This window comes from Poecilia formosa, unplaced genomic scaffold, assembly GCF_000485575.1.
Source record: "Poecilia formosa unplaced genomic scaffold, Poecilia_formosa-5.1.2 Scaffold5, whole genome shotgun sequence".
NCBI lineage: Eukaryota > Metazoa > Chordata > Actinopteri > Cyprinodontiformes > Poeciliidae > Poecilia > Poecilia formosa.
The window spans coordinates 2,051,288-2,062,982 of record NW_006799944.1 but is presented as its reverse complement, the minus strand read 5'-3'; the positions used below and the strand labels follow the sequence as shown (position 1 = coordinate 2,062,982).

General features: G+C 40.8%; 1 protein-coding gene across 7 annotated transcripts in view; it reads left to right on the top strand.

The window, feature by feature from the left end:
- The window catches only part of mctp1a (multiple C2 domains, transmembrane 1a), a 139,040-nt gene that overhangs the window by 112,925 nt on the left and 14,420 nt on the right, over positions 1-11,695 (top strand). For 6 of the 7 annotated variants that reach the window (XM_016677008.1, XM_016677000.1, XM_016676986.1 and 3 more), the window contains one exon: positions 3,224-3,322. The exons of the other annotated variant lie outside the window; for it this stretch is intronic. In XM_016677008.1, coding sequence (XP_016532494.1) covers positions 3,224-3,322 — 99 coding nt within the window. The remainder of the gene's footprint in view (positions 1-3,223; positions 3,323-11,695) is intronic. 7 annotated transcript variants of the gene reach the window in all.

Sequence of the window (11,695 nt, the reverse complement as noted above, 5' to 3'; positions counted from 1 at the left end):
TGACTGCTGCTCTCTAGTGTCGAGAAGCGGTAATGTTGGCTGGTAACAATCGGAATACATTGTGGGAAATGTAGTTTTTAGTCAACTAGTGCTCAAAACTTATTTTAAGTCAATCATCGGCCTATAAAATGCTCAGGGGGCCACATAAAATGACATGGCGGGCCACATGTGGGCCTTGAGTTTGACACACGTGATCTAGATGATCCCCAAAATATTTTGTCGCTGTTGTTTATTTATGTTTCAACTTATTGGCTAGTATTTCATTGAAAGAGATTTTTCTTTATCCTTGTATAATAAAAAACACAAGAGCAGGTCCGCCTCTCGCTGGGTCAAAAAAAAAAAGAAAGAAAATGCATCTGTAGAGTGGCTTTGTTGAATCTGATTGAGATGCTGCAGCATGACATTTTACAAGTCATTCATGCTCAAACAAATGAGGCAGATCGAAACATTTCTACGAAGAAGAGTGGGCAAAGATTTCCCCACAGAATTGACTCATTGCCAGTTATCCCACAGGCTTCATAGCAGGTATTGTAATCAAAAGTGGCACATCCTGTTATTAGGCTTTGGACAGCTCATAATAATGAGCACGTTCTACTTGGAAGTTGGAAAGCCAAGAGGATTTGCTCATAGATTTTGCAGCTAACCACTATTAACAGTAAAAACCTGAGCGAAAGCTATTTTACACAGTCAAACAGTAATGGAACAACTTCACATTTAGAGGCCCTAACGTGCCACGGGTACAACTGTTTTTAATGAGACAGGTGTAAACTATTTGATATAAGTGCTTTTAAATGGCTCTCACCTGCAAAACACAATGCTTTATTTGCACTGCATATTAAATAGTGAACATGGGACTGTTTTACAATCTTTTAAAGTCAGAATTTTGATTTCAATGTCCGTCTTATTGTATTTCCCAACAGAAACTTGGAAACATTGACTTTCAAGTACTGAGAACTTTTACTGCTTCTCTAGTTTCACCTATTAGCCTTATTCATTTTTTTTTCTGGATCTGTCAGGATGCATGTCGATGCCTTGTAGAAATAGACATTACTACTGCGCTTGCATACACGTAAGCATGCAGTACTCTAATGATGATCGTCTCAGATTTCAGAAGCCACAGCCAAGTTGTGAGGCTGATATTAACTTCTCAGTTTTTTTTTTTTTTCAGCTCATGCCTATTTAATTTTCTGTCTCTTTATGGACCATTAAGCAGTCAATACACTCGCACTTAAGGCAAACCGTTTGAGGTAAAGGTAAATATGTATAATCTGAACAAGTTGCAGAGCCATATTTAGCAGCTGTGCAGCACCTTCCTAAGCCCCAAATCTCCTTTCTCAGTCCCAGTCTCACGGCGCTTTGCAGATTGCTGAGACATGGACATGGCTAATGTAATTGGACTAAGGAGAGCACTGGGAATTATATCAATTGGATAAAAACAAAACAAAACAACAACAAAAAAAAGACCTGACTAAAATGTTGTTTTGGGGAGGCTATTGAGCCTGTGATGCAGCGGGTTTGTCCTCAGGTATCCTGGGAGGTATAACCGCTGGAAAAGAATGGGAAAGAAGGGAAGAGGGAGGAAAAAAAGTTGTGTTGTTTTCTTCACGGCGCCGGCAAGGGATGACAAGCATCACGCTGTAAAAGATGCTTCTGACTTATCTGCTTCATTTTTCTTCCCATTTCGCTGTCTCTTTTTCGGCTGTTCAGCAGAGACGCCAGTAGGAACTGCATTTTAATCACGTTTGGCTAATAGAGGGAGGACTTGAAACAAAAAAAAAATCGGGTCTAAGGAACGCAGAGGAGTATTGTCTCACTATGCAAAACAAACTGAAGTGTTTGCTTTTCTTCTTTCTATCATACGCATACATCTGATGGATCATTTCTCACTATCCGTATTCTCCCCTGATATGTACGTCTGTCCTTCTCTTTGACTTTCTGTGATTGCTTCTTCAGTCTGAACTTTGCTGTTCTCACAGCACTTTTTGATTGTTTTTGTTTCAACTTTGTCCTGTTTTGTTCATTTGCCCTGAATAATTATAGATTAAATTGCAATCAGCATTGTTCCGACAAGAGTAGAGATTGTGGCTCGGTCTTTGAGTTACCAATAAACAAACAGTCATTTTGAAAAGCACTGATTTCCCATAAAGATTTCCACACTTTTGTCACACTACGACCACACCACGATCAACTGATGCACCACAAATTGTGAAAGAGAAGAAAAAATAAACAGTTTTGTTAGAAATAAAATGGTGCCATGAATTTCTCTTTAGACCCCTTTAGTCCAATATCCTTAAACGAAAGCTAGTGCAACAAACAGTCTTCAGAAGGTAACTACTTGGCAAACAACGTCAAATGGTGGGTAATCTAATCTCAGTAGGTCTGAGAGGTTCATTAGAGTACATTAGTGAACGAGCTGCTTCACAAAACCAAGGAACACACCAGACAGGTCTGAGACGAAGAGAAGTTTTTTTTTTTTACAATAAACAAAAAAAAAAACATTTCAACTTTATGACATCTCACATAAAGAGCACTATCGATCTGAAATTTGAAAATGAAATTGGTATGGCACAACTGCAAGACGACAAATAAACAGCTGCAGAGATCCGACAAATCTGGCCTTATGTTGAAGAGTGGCTGAAATAAAATTATTGCTGGAACAAAGCCAAATGAAAGCAGTTTGCCACGATCCATGTGGGGAACATGGCAAAATATGGAAGAAAGTGTTCGGGTCAGATGAGACCAAAATTCAGATTTGTGCTCTGTAGACAAACCGTTATGTGTGGCAGAACAGCACCGAAGTACACCTTACCTACAACATGAGAGCTGCGTGGAAGGTGTACTCATCTCCAAAAATGTTTGTTATTCTCTACTGTGTGGTGGTTCGTCACATCAATTCCAATTAAATTTGTTAAGTTTTCTGGTTGTAATGTGACAAAATGGAAAAAAAAAAAAAAAAAAAAAAAAAAAAACATCCCAATAAAAGATACACCATGCAAGTCTGTATAGTTTTTACTTATGAAATTGTATAACTTGTATATAAATATAAACAAAGGTGAGTATCAAAAACTGAAATTAAGGCTAAAGCTGGTCCCTCTAAATGATCAAAGTCCTCATCGGACCTGGTGAGAACAGTGTGTAGCACCCAAAATCCACAGTGTCTACAGATTACATTTTATTTACTTTGGCTTATAAAGAGAAAATTTCACTCTAATCTATCCACAAGGACCCTAAACAAGGCCCCTGGGAGGACAGCCATGATAAAAACCATATCCTCGAGGATATATTGGCCTCCTGGCACTTTGAGTGGATACGAGTGATGGTGGTAAGTTGCCATGTGTGTGGCTCTGGCACGGATTCCTGCTGGTGTGTTGTTGCTGTCTTCCAGTTTGCCACTTAGCTCATCGTCTGTCCGGCGGCCTCTGTTGGCCGTCCTCGTCAGCACCTGTCCTCTGTCCGTGTCTCAGTTTGACATTCCTCACACTGCACGTTTTGGCCCACCGGCCCACTGCCGGGGCCATGCCTGTGCCTGCTCTTTAAGGTGATGGGGGAGATAAGTCGGCTCCAGCATGACAAGCGGCTCGTGTCTTTTTGTGTAATGTCCGTGTTTCCCTGCTGATCTTCTCTAACGTAGGGGAATAGCTGTCGACGGAGGTTTGACTATGTGTTTCCTGAGTTCAGCTGATTGAAGGTGACGTGGTCTTTTTGATATAATAGCAGTTTTTGAGTGCTTCATTTACCAATAGTTTTTTGTGGTTAAAAGGATAACATGATTTCCACTAAGAATAGCAGTTAAGGCATTAAACATAAAGCAACTTAAAACAATTTTCATATAACCAAACTAAAATACTTCCCCGAGTTCCTTGTAAAAAAACATTCATTTACATTCATTCAGATATTTTTCAGTTGTGCCCTCAGATATTACCGTATTTTATTTGGGGGTTTTATTTGAGGGACCAACGCACGTTATGTTAAAGTTGAAGGAAAGCTATACATGGTTTTCATTTTTTGTTTTTGTAAATAAGAGTCAAAGAAGTACACTGACGCCCCTAAATAAACTTTATCCAAGTAGCTGGTTTGTTGAACGGCAGCCATAATAAATGCAGGTGCAGTTTGCCACAAGCATCACAGGTAGTGCTGCTGCAAACACACAAGAAGCTGCTCTTGTAACATGAGACCAAGTTTGCAAAAACTTTCATTTACTTGCAGTGAAACTGTCTTCCCTTTGCTCAAATGACATCACAGTCTAAACGTCTTTTGGGTTATGTCTCCCAACAGTTTTGCACATGGGCTTCTGCCCATTCTTCTACCCCAAATAACTCCAAGCTCAGACAGATTGGAACTGACTTTGCACATACATTTTAAGCCCTGGCTTCGATTTCTCATTTGGACTTAGTTCTAGACTTTGACTCAAACGTTTAAGCCCATGATGTGATCGGAAGCATTTAGGTTGTCTGTGGCTATTATGCTTAGAGTCATTGTTCTGCTGAAATGTCTTCACCTTTGTCTCAAGTTTGCCACATGTAAAAAATTTTCCCCCACAGCATAATTCTGCCACCACCAGGTTGTTTCGCCACGAGGAATGTTTGTTCAGTGTTAAGTTTCCCAACATGAAATTTTGCGTGTCAGTCAAACAAATCCAATTTGGTTTCATCTGTCCAGAGCATGTCTTACACACGTTTGCTGTGTCTCCTACATGGCCTGTGGAAAACTGCACATATTTTAATTTCGTCTGAAGGCAGCGATTTAGCAATACTTAACCACTGCAAAAAAGAGCTGAATTTACTTTTTTCATGCTTTTAAGATTGTCTTCATAAAAACAGAATAAAACCACATAGCTACTTTGTTTTCGCTTCAAAATTAAACCATGTGCTAGCCTGTGATTTAAAATCTCAAACAAAGTGACAAAGCTAATAAAAGTCCAAGCGTTGTGAATACTTTTGCAAGGCGCTATATGTGTGTGTGTGTGTGTGTGTGTGTGTGTGCGTGTGTGTGTGTGTGTGCGCGTGTTGGTGGGGGGACTTCAACGAGGTTGTGGGTGCGTTTTTTTATTATTTTTTCATTTTTTGGGTTAAAGTTGTTTTATGAACAGCAAAACTACTTCGTGTCATCACTGCAAATCCCAAAGCTCATATGCCTGACGCAAGAACGTCTACTCCCCCAAGTGTTGCCGTTCTTAATCACACACGCAGAAAAGTGGCTGAACCAGCTGAACTTTTCCATTGATGAAGTATGCATCAAAGGATTGCGCGGCACGCTCCCCGTACGGTAGGTGAGGAGTTTTTTTTTTTTTGCCGTGCTCCCATCCGCCCGAAAAGTAAGTCTCTGCGCGCCTCTCGCTGCACAGGATGCTGAAGATGGCACACACTCAGCCCTCCCGGCCTCTCATTGGACAGAATGTGGAGCACAACACTTGACAGCGGTGTCGTCTGATTTTTGAAAGTCAGACATGCAAGAAGGCAGCCGCCACCTTTTCTTTTAACAAGAGTCATAAATCTGTAATGAGCACAGAGAGGATGCATATTTTATTTACTTTTTGAAGAAGTGATCCCCTCACTTTGTGGCTGTGCACTCTCATTCTTATTGTTTTTTTTTTTTCTTTTCTTTCTAAAACAAAGTTTTCAGACTGTGGATTTTTTATTTTATTTTTTTTTTTTTACATCTGCCTCTACTTGCATTCGTATCTCAGAGGGTGCATATCCAATAAAAGGTATGCCAAAGTTTGTCGCCTTTGGAGAGCGGAGAGATAAATCACATTTTACTTAACCCCGTTTAATTCCTTAAAAGATGAATATGCTTCGTTTGTGGTGAAAAATATGTTTGCAAGCGCCTTTTCTTAACCTGCTAAAGGTCGCACCTACTCTCACTGTGGAAGTGACTGAAATAGATTCGAGGTAGGTCAGGCAGTAACATATGTTTTAAGGCCAGACATGGAGACACAGACAGTCTGACGAGACAGAAGTGGATGAGCTAAAATCAGGCCAGCAGCGGACAAGAGTAATAATGTCCCATTCATCACACCCTGCCACGCCGGATCCTGGGAAGGACGGTGGAAGGAGAGTGCAGGAGCAAGGGAACAGAGGTGAGGCGGGGTGGGTGTGTGGGTCGGGCAGCGTGCAGCAGAAGGGGTAGTGTGGTAAGGGCTGATCAGGAGATCGTTTGTGTGTGTGTGTGTGTGTGTGTGTGTGTGAGCCTGACCTTGAGCCTGATAGAGGAGCTGGCGTGGCGGAGGTGATGAGAGGCTCCACGGGGAGATGGGTAAAGATGATCAGTGGCGAGCAACCTCCTGCCAACCAGACACATTAACGACACGTGCAGTCATAACGCTAGCTAGAAACTTCTCTCTTTAGGGTATGAGGCAGAGGTCAAACTGAAAATAAGTCGGCGTCATCGCTGACTTTTCCTTTTAAACCCACTTCTCCTCCATCCTTTTTTTTATGCATTATTATTTTTACATATGTGTATATTTATCCTCGCTGTGGGACCTGACTCGGTGAAGAGACTAATTAGCACTGTGGAGCATTGTGTGTGTCTGGCCCACCTTCAGCTGACAGTCTTAACTAGAGTTTGACTTTGGCTTTATGGGAGAAACCTTTAGCACACACACACACACACACACACACACACACACACACATATATATATATATATAAACAGAAAAGGAACACAAGAAGCATCTCAACCTGATGGTCATTTATTTAGTCTTCTGGTGTTTGGTGCAGCACAAGGGGCAGAAATAGGGTCATTGTGGTATTTCTGTGTGTGAGAAGACATGCTGTGCATCTCAGTGCTTCAGTTAAGCGGATATGTGTTTTGACAAAGAGCGAGGGAGGGAAATAGATGTATGGGATAAATTATCTATTAAACAAACTTGGAACATCTGCTTCCTTCATGTGGCACTGGCAAGGTGCCAAGTTGCCTGGTTTTATCTGAGGCTTTTTGACACAGACTCCGAGTCCATGTTGTCATTTCCTGGTAAAAGAGAGATGCTCTTTAAGGGCAATTTCCTGTGTTTTTTTTTTTTTAAATGATACCTCTAAAAGCCATTATTAAACTCCAAAAGTTATAAAATCTGTAGTTCCCCGCTTCTCTGCTAAGTTTGCGATGCTTGGAATATTTGCCAGTGAAAAACTATTGCTGAAACCATTCAGACTATTTAAATGGTTGCCATAAAAGATAAAAAGCACTCTATGCTGCATTTCATTTGCAGCCAAAGTATTTCACTCATAAAAAGTAAGACTTTGCCTAAAAATCTAAAATGAAAAAAAAATTAAACATGCAAGGATGCACTTTTTTTTTTAGAAAGTAGATTATTTGTTTTAAATAGTTTTGGGCAGGGGAGAGGGAGGGATTTTTATACCTTGGTTTCTCTTGTGTCAGAGTAGATTTGTTATCAAAAATACCTAAAATGTTGTTCAGATTAAATATTCAACTGTTAAGACCTTCTTATGTCCTCAACTTCTAGCTGCACAGATTCACTTACAAAAACTAAGGCGTATATTTATTTATTTTATTTTACTTCATCTTAAATTTTAATAGCATTTAAGTGACACATTAACATGCAATTGGATCAATCAGGAAGAAAAAATCTGACAGTCTCAAAAATGGGAAAAAAAAAAAAAAAAAGAAGGAAAATCAGTGTACAACAGTGTTTGAAGAGAACATATATTTTGGGACGCTGACTTGAATAGAATATTTGTTATGCTGTTTTATGTCCCGATAAATTTGAATCACTTGCATTACTTAGAGTTCAACTGGAGTTTAGGAGCCTTGTTCAATTGTGTATTTTTTATCTCAGCTGTGTGGCAAAGTATGGGCAAGTCAAAAAGCTTCTGTTAAACAATTGTTTATTATCAACAATCCTGGATTGTATTTGTCCTTTCTGATTTCACTAATTAAATATGATATGTTGTTGCCATCACTATGTTACTTACATGTGGAACAAATATGTTTTTAGGATGTTATAATGTCTTTTTTTTTTTTCCCCCTCGTAGAAGTACGAGAACATTGTAGTTGACATTTGTGCTACAGCGGTGATATCCGCTGCTTAATTTTGTTTTGTCTCGAGTTCTTGTACAGATTTTGGAAATTTAATTTGTGTCACCCCTGTAGTATTCCTTGCTTTTCCAATTGTTTTTCTTTTCTCCTCCCTCCTCCTGGGGTGGAAATGAGAGGAATACCGACTCTCTCTGCAGTTACAAAATCAACAACAGCGCTTTCAGATGCCCTCTGGGAGCCACATATTAGCATGCTGTCACATTTTATATGACATTTCAATTTTTACTGTGTTGCCAGACTGAGCGATGCAAAACAAAGAAAAACAGGTGCAATTTTAGCACAGCGGCAGTGAGCAGCAGTCACTTGTGGTTCAGACTCATTTCCTGGTGTGATGGGGTGCAATGTCGCTACTTTATAACTGTTGGGTTTATCATTTTTATGGCAGAACCCAGCAGGGGGAAGCGTGTGATCGGGAGGTTAAAATGGCCTCAACTGACTCTCTTCTTTCCCCCCCAGTGGATCTAGGACAGATATTTGAGTCTATACTATTAGACTGAGTTCTCTCTGACCTCTCTCTTGTTTTGCTCTAGGCCTTGGGTCAACGTGGAACAAACTGTCTTTGCAAAGTTTGCAACTGTTCACTTCATACTTTTGCATACAAATGTGCTTTGCCATGGGGGCATCTCTCTGCAAGGGGGCGGAGGGGAAAACAAGGATTCAAGCACTCTGGGGCACTGTGCATCTTTCTTTTGTTAAATATTTCATCAAGTGTTTCAAGGAGTTTACCACATTGTTTACCACAATTTACTATCCAGTGCAATGTGGTTAGCTTGAATTGCCTTTTTCTTTGTAGGTGTGTGAGAGTGTGTGTGTGTGTGTGTGTCCCTGGGCTCGCTTTGGTATCACTGAGGGTAATTTCTCCCCAACACGAGCAAACAACTCGAATCGCTTTAATGAGCTTTCTAACTGCTTTGCCAGGGAGCGCTCGGCAGGGATTTCACATCACATGCCACGCGTCCAAACAATGACGCAAACTTTCGACATAACCGCAAAAGATGCATTTATTGTCTCTAAATGCCACGCGTGCAATTAAAACGTGCAACTCTCCCCCAACAAGAGGACATCAGCTCACAGAATATTTCTGCTTACCAGCCTGATGAGAGTTAATTGATGTCAAAGACTTTCTTCCCTGTACGAACACATTTTTCGTTCACATTCGCACGCTGTCTTAATGCAGTTTTTATCTAATAACGTGATGCTCTGCTGACTTTAGCTTGAGCTCACATCACAGCCTGTTTGCCCCTTAGAAATTGATTATAAAATGGTTGGATGAGGAGCCAAGTTTATCTTGCCACAGCACACAGTTAGTGGGATGCTGGGAAAAAAAAAAAAAAAAGACAACTTTTAAATCTTTTCCAGGGTTGTTGCAGAGGTTTCTGAATGTCCGTACACTTTCTACATGCAAAGCTAATTTGAACGCCCTGTATACAAAAGATGTGAAAGCACTTTTTATTTGTTATCCCTTACAGTTGATTAATTACTCATGAACAATTGGAACATTAATGCTGAGAGTTGGTGTGACGTGCCCCATCAGACTGATCGAATGCACGACGTACGATGCAGCATTTTCCATCAGAATGAGCATTTTTCTTTTTCTAACTCTGACGCCTGCATTGGAAGCCATTTTAAAAACATCAATTGAGTTCAGTTTCCTTATAATGCGCTAAATTAACCATCTTCTCAAGTCCTTTTACAAGCTTTTATCATACATAAACAGATATATGAAACTCAAATGACTCCACATTCAGGTTGAATCAACACAATGCATTCTAATAATTCAAAGTCATATTCTATCAGATTTGAAATGAATCCCTGCTCCAAACACTATTGAATCAAATTGCTTGATTTGCTCAGTAGCATGCGAGTCGCCTGGTAACGAGCCATTCATTTGATTCAGGTGTGTTAGAGCGGGATGCGTCTAATTCTTGCAGGATAGTAACTCTTAAGGATTGGATTGGGGCACCTCTGTAATGCAGTACTGTCAAAGTTGCTTGATCACATGATAATAATTAATAATAGGTTATCCATCTAAGAAAGCACAATCAGTAGTGTTGTCAGTCCCTCGCTCCTGGGCAAGCATGTGGCAACAGGGGGAAGGAATGACTCCATTTTAACCAACAGAACCACAACAAGGCAACAGACAGTAACTGTGACAATCAGTTTTTTTGTTCTCCAAATAAAATCCTTTGAAAAGGGTATGAAGGTTCAGTTAAGCATTAAGAATACAGGCCCAGGATCCCCATAGACAAATTGGTGTTCCTCTTGAGATCAGAAATCAGTCAAAATTGGAAAATCATAACGTGAGCTCGTGGTTAACGCCAGGACACAAATGCTTCTCCAAAGCCGCTGAACGCATAACGAAATGCAACACGCTTGTGGTGGATCTGCTGCAGAAGATGTGTGAACACGAGGCTTACAAAACTTAACAGTTTTGAGTTTTCATTTGACATCTTCCCCTTTTTTTTTTCATAAAGACAAGCTAAACTGAAACTGTCTTTCGTCTTTCCTGTCTGTGCACATGTTCTATGAATCATCGCATTGCACTATTTTCAAGCTTGCTCCGTGGAAGAAGAGGCCTCAACTGTTGAAAGTGAAGGGATTTATTGGTGTGTGTTGGGGATGTAGTACTATTTCTAGTCACAGAGCGCGACCAGGTGTGCAGATCAACCTTATCTCATAGCTGTAGGGTGTGTGTGTGTTTGTGTGCATATTAGGTTCCATTATAAGAACAGGTTGCCTGGCTCCATATGTGCGCAGTGTGCAGGGAAGCTGGGAAAACAAGGTTCTCCACGGCCCTCAGTGTTATTGCTACCTCCCGCCTCTTCGAACCGTGTTTGAAGACAGGAAATAGGATTCAGACCGCAGTCCAAAGGGCATGTGGCAATGGTTTATACGCCGAGGACCTCTGACCTATCGCCCCCACTCCCACCCGCTCTCTCACACCACTCCCATGGCCCTAAAACACTCTCTCCCAAGTTGGGGCTCGAAAACGATGTGTCCTGACCCAGCCCAACGTGGCCCGACCTAACCAAACCCAGTACAATAGACACTTCGTCCTGAGATTTGTTTGAGCGCAGAATGAAAAACAGATGGACCTTAAAGAAAGGACCATGAGAATAAGGAGAGCGGGAGGGGGGAAATATAAGGGAGTCTTGTAAAATATTTTCGAAGAAAAATAACCCAGAGAGGTTGTCTAATTATATCTATTTGTCTTGTGTGGTTTTGTTGGGGAGGCCATGTGGTCTCCCTGGCTGCTCCATGGTTCATTTTTCACATTATCTGATCCTGGACACAGCAAAAAAAGAAAGAAGTTGGGTTTCTGGGGGGAGGTGGAGGAAGATTGGGCCTCAATGGGAGGCTTGTGGTAAGGTGGCTGGACTCAAAGACCCAAATGTGGTGAAGGCCTCTGAGGTCTTGAAGTTTCATGGCTTTGACTGCTTTGCTGTCTTTTGTGGGTATTAAGACAGGAATTACTCATAGCTTTACTTTTCTAATCTACCAGACTGAATCCATCTTCCTCAATAAAGCAGCTTTGTTTTTTTCTAATAAAAACAAATGTGGCCTTAGACCTACTTTTTTCTCTTTAGAGGTTTATCAAGTCCTCCACTTGAAGGGGAATTCAGGGCAGACTTAGTGGAGG